This window comes from Oryx dammah, unplaced genomic scaffold (genome assembly GCF_014754425.2).
Source record: "Oryx dammah isolate SB20612 unplaced genomic scaffold, SCBI_Odam_1.1 HiC_scaffold_8, whole genome shotgun sequence".
NCBI lineage: Eukaryota > Metazoa > Chordata > Mammalia > Artiodactyla > Bovidae > Oryx > Oryx dammah.
Genome location: NW_024070192.1, coordinates 7,167,984 through 7,180,131, shown reverse-complemented (window position 1 = coordinate 7,180,131; position 12,148 = coordinate 7,167,984). Strand labels below are relative to the sequence as shown.

Genomic DNA, 12,148 nt, shown 5'->3' with positions numbered 1-12,148 from the left:
CTAGAATAAGCAAATTCACAGAAACAGAAGGTATACTGGGAGTTACCAGGGGCTGGAGGGAAGGGGCCGTGGGGTATGATTGTTGAACAGGTACAGAGTTCTTGCTGGTGATGAAACGATTTGGAGGGACTTCCCTGGCAGCTCAGACAGTAAAGAATCTGCCTGCGATGCAGGAGACCTGGGTGTGACCCCTGGTCAGGGAGCTATTAATAGATTCCACATGCCACAACCAATGATTCTGCATGCTTCAATTAAGACCCATTGCAGCCAAAAAAAAAAAAAGAGAGAGAGAGAGAGTATTCTTGCTGCAGAGTGGAGAATGGACTAGAAAAAAGGACAGTTGGACTTTCCTGGTGGTCCAGTGGTTAAGAATCTGCCTACCAATGTGAGGGATATGGGATCAATCCCTGGTCCAGGAAGATCCCACATACCATTGAGCAGCTGAGCCCATGAGCCACAACTACTGAAGCCTACATTTGTACTCTAGCCCGCGCTCCGCAACAAGAGAAGCCGCGGCCACGAGAAGCCGTTGCAGCACAACGAAGAGCAGCGCCTGCTTATTGCAACTAAAGAAAACCCACATGCAGCAATGAAGACCCAATGCAGATCAAAAAAATGCAAAACACTAGTCAAGGAGTCAAGACAGCAGGTTTGAGTGGCCTCAACAGGTAATGAGCTCCTCGTGGCTGGGAGCATTCAAGAAGAGACAGCAGAGGTATGGGCAGGGGTGTCGGCAAGAAAAGTCCAGTGCCGATGGGATGCAGGCAGACAGACTTGCCTCGAGGCCCTATGTCTCCCAGGGCCTGCCCCGCCACGTTGAGGAGGCCTACAGTCTCAGTGCCCCCCGCACACCTGGCCTGGAGCCCACGCACAGGAGCCTGCTTCCGTGGCAGGAGGCGGAGGCGCTGGTGGGAGATGCAGACACGGAGGCCTCGGTGCAGGGTCAGCAGGGCCTGGGCGCGCTGCTGGGCCCGGCACTGCTCCAGCTGCTGCCAGCCCGGCTCCCGCAGCAGTACCTGGGGGCAGAGGTGTGGGCTGGAGGCAGGCCAGGTGTGCAGGCGGGGACCACCCTGCCCTTTTCCCGAGGCCTCAGCCTCCTTCCAGGCAACCTGTTCTCCTGGGGTGCCCGGGACACCCAGCCCACTCTGTCTCCCCACCACCTGGAAGGACCACCAGATTCTGAGAGGATCCCAGAAGGCTCCTCCTACTTGCCAGCCCTCCCTGCCTCTCTGCACACACACACCACCCACCTGGGTGGCTCCCAGGTGACAGAGGGGTGACTCAGCCGCTAGCACCTGGTTCAGGATGATGCCACACCTCTCCCGGTCAGAGAGCTTGCCCTGCTCCTCGGTCCCCAGAGCCCGGAACCTACCCAGGGATGGATAACTCAAGTCAGAACAAGCACACGAGCACCTCTCCCCACACTCATTTGATCCCCGAGCCCTTTGGGTCCATTCAATCTGTAAGTCATTCAACAATGATTATGGAAAGCTCCTACTATGTGCCAGACACCCAGGAGAGTTTTGCTAAGAGGAGGAAAGGTGCATGAATGCACAGAGGCATGCAGAGGCGTGGGGGTGACTGATGAATAGTGGAAGGAGACACGGAGGGAGAGAAGGAGAGAGAGAATGGAAGAAGCGTCCCTGGGAAAGTGGCTCCGTCTTCCCCAGAAGGAGTCCCAGGTCCGCCAGCCACTCCGGGGGGCCTGCATAGTCAGTCCTGGCCCTGAGGTGCCTGCTTCCCCCATCCCAGGCCCTACCTGTCCAGGAAGGCCTGGAAGGGCAGGCGAATGGGGAAGTTGGCGCTGCGGGTACACACTGCCTCCAGGATGCCTGCCTGGCACAGTTGTTCTGCCACATGATCCACGTCGAAGAGGCCTGGAAGCTGTGGCCAGGCAGCATGGCAGAGCCAAGGACATGGAGTCGAGCGGCTCACAGCCATGAGGAGCACAGGGCAGGGCACAGGAGGGGCGGGGGTACTGAGAGGGCAGGGCAGGGACTGGAGGGCTCTGCAGCCAGGTGCTGGGAGGGCTCACCTTTCCTGGATTGGGGTTGAGGCACTGGATGAAGCAGACATGGCTCCTCGTGGGTGGAAAGGGGAGTCACGTGAGCACAGACTGGCCCCCTATTCAAACTCCCGGGGGTCAAGTATGGGGGCACTATTCTCACCTGCCCAGCTGGGCTAGGAGGTCCCCCAGGGACTTCTGGAAGCGAGCGGCCAGCGTGGGTTTGCCCGGTCCTCCTCCGAACTCATCAGGCTCTGCTTCCTGGAATAGGCGGCTCACCAGCTGCGGGGTGAGACAGGGACTGCGCCGGCTCGCCGGGCCTGTCGATAGCCCAGCCTGCCCCCCATCCCCACTCCCTGGGGCACTGGGGTGGGCCAGCCAAAGGTTCAAGGTGCCAGGATCTTGAAGGCCAGCCCCTTGGGCAAGACTGTCTGGGCGAGGAGGACAGAACAGGGTCGGGGGGTATAGGACGGCCAGCAGGGGCACCTGGAGCTGGCTCTGGGCAAGCATCTCCACCACGGCAGGGTCAAGATGATCCCGGTTTCTGTTTAGAAACTTGTGAACCTGCGAGAGACAATGTGAGGCGGGGAGGGGAAGTCAAGGAGAGAAGGCGGGTGTGGAAGCCAGTCCCTTTGGCAAGTGACCCAGCCTCTTCCCTCTGTTAACAGTCCAACTTCAAAGGTGGCCTTTCATCTCACACCATGTACCAAAATCAACTCAAAATAGAAGGATCAAAGACCTAAATGTAAGACATGAAACCATAAGACTGTTAGAAGAAAACAAAGGGAGAAAGCTTCATGACACTGGATTTGGCAATGATTTCCTGAATAGACACAAAAAGCACAGGCAACAAAAGAAAAATAAACTGGATTTCATTAAAATGAAAACCTCTTGTGCACCAGAATATAGTGCTGAGAGTGAAAAGACAGCCCACAAAATGGAAGGAAATATCACATATCAGATAAGGGATTAATATTTAGATTAATATCCAGAACTCCTACAGTTCAGTTTAAAAAAACAACAAATTCAAAAATGGACAAAGGAACTGAATAGATATTTCTCTAGGAAAGATACACAAATGACCAAGGAGCACATGAAGAGATGCTCAACATCATTAATTACTAGAGAAACGCAAATCAAAACCACAATGAGATACCACTTCCCACCCACAAGGATGACTTGCTCCACCCCAAACCAGTCACAGCTCTCCTCCTGGGTAGGCGTGCAGTCATCATGAAACTCAGAAGGGGGAGAGGAGGTCCCTTTACTGAGTACCCGGATGTGCCAGGCACCTGTCCCACCACTTCCATGTAATTACATTAATCCTCAGGACAATGCTATAGGACAGGTTCCCCTTCCCATTTTACAGATGAGGACAATGGAGGCACAGAAGGAGAAGCAGACTCCCTGAGGTCATCAGAGCCAGGTCCCATGCATATGCTCTGCTCCTCTGGGTCTGGAAGGTCCCAAGGCCTTGACTCCCCCATCCCACAATGCTTGCCCAGAGCTCAGTGAGTCATGCACTAGGTGAGGCAGAGGGGCCCAGGCAGAGAGAGATGGTTAAAGCCTTGGAAGAGGTCTCCCTACACTTACCCCACTCACCCATCAGGTCACTCCCCAGGGTCACTCTGCCCTCACCCAATACCTGGTAGGTGACGGTCCCCGCATAATGTCGCATGGTGAAGATGGGAAGGGGCAGCTGGGGCTTGGTGTAGCACGGGTGGTCACCATGGTGATAGTGGCACTTCTGCAGGAAGGTGTGGTCCGTGGCCTGATGAGAGGGAGAGACGCTCAGGCCTCTGCAGGTGTGGCTCCCCTGGCGGGGCTGCGCCTCTCTCCCCTGCCCCCCAAAACCACAGACACTGAACACACGGCGAGCTTTGGTTTGGTTCCCAAGCTTTTTTAGGAAGTCGCTCCATATCTGAGTCTTTATAAAGGGCACAATCTCTTTCCCAGGGACTATTCTGAACAATCAAGAAAAAACATGGAAGACTTGCACACCTCAGTCAGTAAGATTTGGCGGCTTAGAGACGTTTGATATAATTATTTAAAAGCAACGGGGCTGGGGGACTTGAAGGCAGTTTTGGCAATGACTCCTGGGAGTCTGGTCTCACAGTTACAGGTGTTTCTGACCAAGTTTTTCAGATACTTTTAAGAACCCATCCAGGAACTTCCCTGGCGGGCCAGTGGTTAAGAGTCTGTGCTTCCAATGCCAGGAGTGTGGGTTTGATCCCTGATCAGAGAAGTAGGATCCCACATGCCTTGTAGTGTGGCCAAGAAAATAAAAAAGGCGGAAGGATACAGTACATTTAAATGAAATATTAAACAGATGGGATGTGTGTTTTTTTTTTAAAGATTCACATACAAAAAAGTCATCCAGTAAGAGGCTATTTTATGGAGTTTAAGAACTTATAACAAAGACTCTTGATGAAACCCCAAGCCCCTCGTGCAGCCTGCACAGTCCGCACCACCCAGCCCCTCAGGCATGATGGTCCCCCTCCTGCAGTGAGGACTCTCAGAGAGGTCAGCATTTCACTCAGGATTATCCAGAGACTAGAGATCTGAACCCAGTGTAACCACTGCCTTCCCAAGCTGTGCTGAGGGCCTGTGGGCAAGGTCCCAGGACCTCAGACTTTATTTCTCCCCTGAGAGGCCCTGCTGGCCCTGGCCTGGTCACCAGGCACCCCCCACTCCTTGGCCCCCAACACGAGGAGCTCACCTGGGACAGCCATGTCTGGGCATCCAGGATACTCAGGAGGCTGTGCGGCTGGTCTACCAGGAAGTCCAGGCAGGACTCCTGCGGGGCCTGGGGGATGGGCACCCAGGGCAGCAACTCCCTCCGACACTCCTCCTGGGAACAGCCAGCACTTGGTTTGTGGAGACCACCCGTGTCCATGCGGAGCCTCATCCGAGCCAGAGAAGGGCTGACCCTCCCATTGTACAGCTGAGTAAACTGAGGCTCGGAAGGACTGAGACGGTCTACAGCAAGGGGGCTCTGGGGCAGGGCTCTCAGTGCAGTGCTCTCTCTCCCCCAGGGATGGCCTCTGTTCTAGGAAACAGCTGGGCACCCCCGGCCTCCTCCAAGTCCAGTCCTGTACCTCCTCCTGGGCCAGCAGCAGCTGGTTGTACCACAGCTGCAGGCGCTCGCTGCCCAGGTTGTTGTACAGCTGCTCCAGACCGTTAACTTGCAGGGCCTGGGGGCACGTGAGCAGTGAGGTGGGCACCCACATGAGGTGGGGGGGCCGGGGCAGCTAGGGGGGCCAGCACACAGGCCTGGTGCCGTTCTCCCCCCTCCCACTGCTGCCCACATTCTCCCAGCACCAGGCAGGATGCTGCCCCAGGGCTGATGCTGCCGCCTCCAGGGTCAAGTCCAAAGACCCTGGCCCAGCATGTGGCCGCCTCAGTGCTGCCCCAGCCCCAGCCAGGCCTCCCCTCCAGCAAGCTGTCCCCCTGCCTTCTGCCTCAGCACCGCTGTGAGCCTTCGGGCCTCTGATCACAGCCATCCTGTGGTCTGGAAGGCACCTTTTCCTACAGCCTAGCTCAGGGACTATCTGAATGCCACATTCTCATAAGCAGAGTTCCAGGCTGCCGCTTCCAAGAAGCCTTCCAGGAGTCCTCCTGTTAGAATTCCAGGCTCCTTCCTCTGTGCCCCCAACACCTGGCCAGCAAGCCTAGCAGAGCCCCTGCTTCATGCAGCTTTGTACAGAGTTTTGTACATGCTCTAAAATACACACAAATGTGCATATGAATATACATACACACACACAGGGGCCGTGGAGAGGAGGCAAGAGCAGAGGACGGTGACCAGCACCCATCTCATCCCTCCTCCCTGGCCTGAGGGGACCAGATATTCTGGGAAGGGGTGACGAGCTTATGGAAACTCAGGGTGATTTGGGGGAGTCCCCTTTCCCCCCTGCCTCTTGGACATAGGAAGTGAGGCTGACCCATCATGGGTTCTTTCACTGCCTCAAGGCTCCATGAGACTCTGCAACAAAGCCAAGCAGGAAGGGCTCTCCAGAGGTGACATCACGACTGGGCAGGGCAGATGGCTGTGGACCATCGTGTGGTCAGAGAGGTAAGCAGCGCATGAGTGTGCCCCACAGAGCTGCTGGGGTCCCCAGGAATATCCAGGATGAGGTGGACACCCCTTTCTGGACCCCACCCCAGGGGTGACCTCAAAGCCGTAGACATCGACGACAGAGATGGTAACCGTGCTGCCTGCCTCCGCAGGGGACGCCAGCCGCGCATTGGCCGTCCTCAGAAGCCAGGTGAAGAGCCGTGCGTATAGGGCCTTGGCCAGGGTGTCCCTGGGGGCGTGGTGAGTGAGCCCCGTGCAGCAGGAGCCAGGCCCACTCCCGGCTCTCTCCTGTCCCCAGGGCTACCTGGCATCGATGGCACTTTCCACGGGTAGGGATCTCGAGACCTGGCCATAGGGCGTCTCCTGAGGGCAGAGAATGTGCAGCTGGTGCGCCAGGCCCAAGGCCCACCCCGGGGCTCCCCAAGCCTTTGGGTGGTCTGCTCAGGCCCCCCTTGCCCAGGACTCCCAAGCTCACCGTGACCCTCCGGGTGACCGCTCCCTCCAGGCGCTCGGGCGGCACTTGCAGCAGCCGGGCTGCGGCGTGGATCTCAGCCCAGCTGGACACGGCGGACACCTCCTGGGACTCCCTCTGGACAGAGGCGGGAGGGAGCAGGGAGCGCTCTGCTTGTGGACTGGCTGCTTCCCATGGGCGGGGGCAGCGCCACACTCAGACCCAGAGGTAGACCTGGGCCGGGGGAAGGGCTGGCTCTGGAGTCTGAGGGCCTGAGTGTGAATCCGACTTTACCTCTGTGCTAGCTGGTGGCCCCGACAAGTCTCTTCCCCTCTCTGAGCCTTCACTGTCTCATCGTTAGAGGGGAAATAAGCTTTATGTGATGGTGTTCTCCGGAGCACTAAATGGACTTCCCAGTGGCTTAGACTCCATGCTCCCAATGCCTAGGTTTGATCCCTGGTCAGGGAACTAGATCCCTCATGCCATAACTAAGACCTGGTGCAACCAAATAAATATTAAAAAAAAAAAAAAAAGAAACTCTATGTAGGGAATTCCCTGATGGTCCATCATTAGGACTCTGCTCTATCACTGCTGAGGGTGTAAGTTTGATCCCTGGTTAGGCAACTAAGATCATGCAAACTACTTGGTGTAGACCCCCCACCCAAATACACACACACACACACACACACACACACACACACATGTGAAGCCCCAGGTACATCATAGCTGCTCAGTTAACACCAAGCACCCGTCTTAGGGTGGTGCCTTAGTGGGATGGGATTAGTATAGAGGCAGAAGACCCTAGTCTCAGTTTTCTCATTTATAAGATGGAAATCCAAAACCACTACAATATTGTAAAGTAATTAGCCTCCAATTAAAATGAATATATATATATTAAAAAGATGGAAATCCATCCACTTTCTGGGACAGTGGTGAGGCCCTGCGGGTGGCCTCCCACACTCTGAGGTTACCACTGATGATGCAGACGAGCTAAACCACCAATCCAGTGCCTCCACGGAAGCTCACCTCTGACGAGGAGAAGCAGATGTTGCCCAGCTGCAGGATGGAGGCCAGCACAGCCCAGATGGCGGTCAGCTCCTCGGTGCACAAGCCCAACGCCTGCAGGGCCCTCACCAGTCCTGTGAAGTCCTGGGCATCGTCCTTGTCCTGGAGCCTGCAGGCACGGCCCTGCCGAGCACAGCAGAGCTCAAGGGTGAGGGGCTAGGGCCGGGGACGGGCCTCCCACGGCCTCCCTCGCCTAGACCCCGAGCAGGGACCCCTCCCTGGGCAGGCCCTGACGCCCGGCACCGGGAGTGCCTCCCCTTACCTGGTTGAGGTAGTAGTAGGTCTCTGGCCCCTGCAGGGAGAGCTGTTCCCGTTCCACAGGGTCCAGCCCCACCAGCAGCTCATAAAAAACATGGAAGCTCCGCTCAGCCTGGGCCTCGGGGGAGAAGGACTGGCTTAGCGGGAGCGGCAGCCGGGTCTTGTGCCCCAGGAAGCAAGTACAAGCCCCCGGGGGAAGGCAGGCCGGGGGAATGAGGGGTCACAGCGCCTCCCTCTCCCCTGCGCTGGGAGCAGCGGGCCGGGGTCGTACCTGAAACACCACCCTCGAGGTCTCGAGCAGATGATGTGACACAGAAGCGCCTACGACGACCCCACTGTGGGCACAGGACACGGTGAGGGTGCCCAGGGTACACGTGGCCCAGGGCCCCTGCTCGGATGGGACCCACCGAGGGCTGGACCCAAGGGCGGCAGTCTCAGGTTCCCAATCTGGGGAACTGGCCGTGGGTGCCCCTGCCCACCTGGACCCCCGTCACTCACTGCTGCAGGCAGAGGCACAGGACCTGGCCGAAGCGGCTGGCATTGGCGTTGAGGACTGTCTTGGCATGGCCAAAGCTGCTGAGCAGGGGCAGCACGGTGTCCAGCTGGGTGGGCGGGGGTGGGGACATTCAATTCAAGTATCTCTGGGCGCAGCAGCCCCTGATGAGGCATCCCAGACGAGGATACTACGTAGGGGCTCTGTTGGGCCATGGAGGGGTTGGTCTCCCCAGCCCATCCTCCCTGCAGTAGGTCATGCCTGGGGCTGCCCCTGAGGAGAAGCCAGAGGCCTGAAGACCACTCTCCTGGCCCAGAGGAGTGGGAAGGTCCCTCTTGGACCCCTGGGCAATGGCGAGCTGCCCCTCACCCGACACCCTCTCTCCCTCGTCTGCTCCCACTCCAGGCTGTGTAGGAATTGCACCATCTTTTTGGCTGCCTCCGTCTTCCCAGAGCCGCTGTGCCCACTGCAGGAGAGAAGGGCTGGCAGGGCCTCTAGGAAGGGGCACATAGGGTGACCCCAAATGAACCCCAAAGTGTGGATGTGCCCACCTGGAAGTGACACCCACCCTAAGAGAGGCTCCCAGAAATGCAGAAACACAGATCCAGGGCAAGGAGGCCAAACAGAAAAAAAAAGTTCCCAAGATGCCTCCTCGCTCAAGGGGCACGGTCTTAGCAAGTCCAGAGCTGCTGCCCAGCAGCCGACTGGGTGGGCAGTTTCAAATACGGACCTCACAGCGCCCTCCTCCTGGCCCTCAGTGTGGCCTGAGGGCTCAGCCACCACTCACCCCAGAAGGACGCAGGTGGCCTGCCCCGTGCTCTCAGACAGGCTATATGCCGATGCCACAACAGCAAAAATGTGTCTGGGAGAGGAGAGTGGAAGCAGATGAGAGAGAAGGTTACCAGTGATGGGCACCCTGCGGTCTCCTGGATGCAGGCAGGTCCTGCCCACAGTCCCCTGGACCTCAGTCAGTGTGACATGCTGGGGTAGCCACCCAGTGGGAGCAGAGGCCTGGTGGGGCAAGTTCACATACGGGGTGGTGTTGGGGGTCTTCCCAGGGCGGTAGCTGGCCAGGACCTCAGGTGCATAGAGAGGCAGGGCCCGGTGGGGGTTCAGAGCTAGCAGGAGGGGCCCCCCGAAGGTCTGGGAAGAAAGTGAAAGCTCTCATCAGAATGTGGAGGGAGCAGGGTTCAGCACCCAGCCCAGGGAGGATGGAGGGGGACACTCTGGGTGGGGTGTGCCCAAAGGGCCCTCTGACCCCAGGGGAAAGGGAATGCCAGCCCACCACTCCCTCCTGGGTCCCCCATACGTAGATTCGGCCCAGGTGAAACCTCTTCTTCAGACACAGCAGCACGGAGCTGTCGCACACTGGCCTACAGGCCGTGGGGTGGAGGAGAGGGGAGTGGGGAGCAGAAAGAGGTCCTGGGTTAGCGCTCCCGCTGGCTGCAGAGACACCTCCACCAAGTCCCGCACCCTCTCCAAGCCCGTCCATAACACAGAGAAGAGATCCCACCCGTGGGCACAAGAGGCAGGACTAGGCTGCTGACCCAGAAGGAAGCTTTGTGCCAATTAGAGAAAAAAAGGGCATCTGGATTCTCACCCCTCTCCTGCCCCTTCCAGCCTGACGACCCTTCGAAGGAGACCCTCCATAAAAATCGGAGGTAGGGTGGGATAGGAGAAGGTGTGGCCCAGGCAGGGCAAGTTTGGGACCGCGCCTACTCACCGCAGCCGGGCCAGGTCCTCGGTGTCTTCCAGGCCTTCCCCCACACTCCAGCCATCGGCGCTGCCGGGAAAAGGAGGCTCCTCCGGGCCGGGCACGAGGTTCAGCTCCAGGTCCCTCTCCAGCGCCTCCTCCACCTCGTCCTCTGGCTCCCACCGACCCCTCAAGGACCCGCGGGGGCCGGGGCTCCCCTCCGGCCGCCGGCGGGTCTCCAAGGTGAGTCGGGGCAGCAGTGTTTCGGTGCCAAGCCCAGGGTCCTTGTGAGGGTCAGAGCCCTGCGCCCAATGCACCAGAGCCGCGGCTCCCAAGCTCTCGGGCTCCGCTTCGCTGCTGGAGCCCGTCTCGTCGAGGGAGGGCTCTTCGTGGGGATTCGGGCCGAGAGAGCCGCGGGGAGACTCCGCCACCCCTTCTACACTGGCCCTGCGCCCTGCACTGTCCGCAGACGCCCCCGCACAGGACCAACCGCGCCCCTCCCCGGCGGGGGCGTCCGCGGACCCTTCCTCTGAGCTCCGGCGGCTCGAGGTCCTCCCTGCCCCGTGGATCCTGGGGAACACGACGGCGAACTTGGGATCTGGAGTCGCGTCCTCGTCCTCCGATGGGTCGTGAGCTGGGCTTTCTGCAACCTGCGGGGAACTCGGGTTGCCGCCAGGGGGAGGCCTTGGTTGCCCCCACAGCCCCGCGACGCCCGCCAGGCTCAGCGCTAGACCGCGGCGGCGCGGCGCCGGCCCGCGGCTCGTCCCCTCGCTGGTCCCGGGACCCTGCGCGCCGCCCGCGCGCCGCTGGAGCCGCAGTCGCAGCCACCGCAGTAGCCCCAGGGCCCGCGCTACGCGCACGAGCCGGTCCTTGAGGCTGCTGCTGCGGGGCCCGGCGGCCTGGGGAGCGGGGCCCGGCGGGGGCCTCACGCAGAGCCTGCGGAGCGCCACTAGGGCGGCCAGCGGCCCGTCTCCCCGAGACCCCTCGTCGCTCACGCCCACCGCCTCGTGCGCCTTCCCCACCACCTTTCCAATCTGGTGGCGCTGACCCCGGGCGGTCGAGGCCTCGGCTCTTTCAGGCGGGGCGCCCCTCGGCTCAGCTTCGGGCTGCACCCCATCGTCTCTTGCATCCCCGCCCTGCCTGGGGTCCTGAGAACCCCACGAGCTCCGGGGGATGCAGGCGGGGTTGCCCTCGAGGGGGCTGGAGGCTGCAGCTTTTCTACCCTGGTCAGCCTCGCCGGCCTCAAGGGCCCCGCGGGTCGTTCCTGGGGCTGCTCCTGGGCTCCGGCACGGCCCGGACCCCTCCTGACTCGAGTCTGGGTCTGTCCCGGAATCCTCGGTCTCTCCCTGGGGCCTTGCCCCCGACGATCCTTCTGGGCTCTGGGGCTGCGAGGGGGGCTTGTCACTGCCTCTGTCGTCGCTGCTGCTCGGGCTGTCGATGTTCCGGGGAGCTCCTGGCGCCTCCAGCGCTGACTCTGCACTGGTTTGAGTGCCCCCCGAGGCCATGTCCGTTTGCTCCAAGTTGGGCCTCTGCTCTGGGGTCCCACCACCTTGGCTGCGGCTCTCCTGGGCCTCGTGGGCTTCGCTGTCCAGGCAGGAGCTGGCCGCGTCTCCGCCCGACGTGTCCCTGTCGAGGCTCCGTGTCTCCCGGCGGCCCCGCTGAGCCGAGCGGCCCCGTCGTTTTCCTCTCCTTCTGCCGCCGTCGTGCTCGCGTGTCCTTCCTCCTCTTCGGAGACCCTTCTCCTCCAGGCGCCCCCCGTGGCCGCCCCCCGGCTTGTTGCTCTCCTTAGCCTGGCATCCCCCACGAGCATGCCCACTGCCTCGTCTGCCCTCGGCCTCCGGTGGCGGCCCCGCCTCTGCTTGTCTGCAGTCCCTGTTCTCCCCTACAGTGGGCTTCCTGTGGGCTCCGGGAGGCTCCTGGCCTTGCCTGGCGCTGGGCTCCCTGTGGGCCTTACGGTGCCCCTTTCGGTGGGCCTTACGGTGCCCCTTTCGGTGTTCCCGGCTGGGCACGCTGTCTGAGCTGGCAGACCCGGATTCCTGCTCCTCCGAGGGGGCCCTCCTGGGTCCCTCCAGGCGCTGGGGCGCTTTGCCCTTGCTCCTGCCCAT

At 60.2% G+C, this 12,148-nt stretch overlaps 1 protein-coding gene across 1 annotated transcript in view; it reads right to left on the bottom strand.

The window, feature by feature from the left end:
* MYO15B (myosin XVB) overlaps nucleotides 1-12,148 on the bottom strand; it is a 30,133-nt gene extending 17,985 nt beyond the window's left edge. The window contains exons 1-20 of the mRNA XM_040244318.1: nucleotides 10,074-12,148; nucleotides 9,660-9,723; nucleotides 9,384-9,511; nucleotides 9,138-9,212; nucleotides 8,720-8,816; nucleotides 8,356-8,459; nucleotides 8,129-8,192; nucleotides 7,561-7,722; nucleotides 6,559-6,672; nucleotides 6,388-6,446; nucleotides 6,180-6,312; nucleotides 5,104-5,199; nucleotides 4,725-4,856; nucleotides 3,651-3,776; nucleotides 2,492-2,569; nucleotides 2,169-2,287; nucleotides 2,036-2,081; nucleotides 1,760-1,884; nucleotides 1,251-1,368; nucleotides 853-1,016 (exon numbers count right to left, since the gene is read on the bottom strand). Coding sequence (XP_040100252.1) covers nucleotides 853-1,016; nucleotides 1,251-1,368; nucleotides 1,760-1,884; nucleotides 2,036-2,081; nucleotides 2,169-2,287; nucleotides 2,492-2,569; nucleotides 3,651-3,776; nucleotides 4,725-4,856; nucleotides 5,104-5,199; nucleotides 6,180-6,312; nucleotides 6,388-6,446; nucleotides 6,559-6,672; nucleotides 7,561-7,722; nucleotides 8,129-8,192; nucleotides 8,356-8,459; nucleotides 8,720-8,816; nucleotides 9,138-9,212; nucleotides 9,384-9,511; nucleotides 9,660-9,723; nucleotides 10,074-12,148 — 4,079 coding nt within the window. The remainder of the gene's footprint in view (nucleotides 1-852; nucleotides 1,017-1,250; nucleotides 1,369-1,759; nucleotides 1,885-2,035; nucleotides 2,082-2,168; nucleotides 2,288-2,491; nucleotides 2,570-3,650; nucleotides 3,777-4,724; nucleotides 4,857-5,103; nucleotides 5,200-6,179; nucleotides 6,313-6,387; nucleotides 6,447-6,558; nucleotides 6,673-7,560; nucleotides 7,723-8,128; nucleotides 8,193-8,355; nucleotides 8,460-8,719; nucleotides 8,817-9,137; nucleotides 9,213-9,383; nucleotides 9,512-9,659; nucleotides 9,724-10,073) is intronic.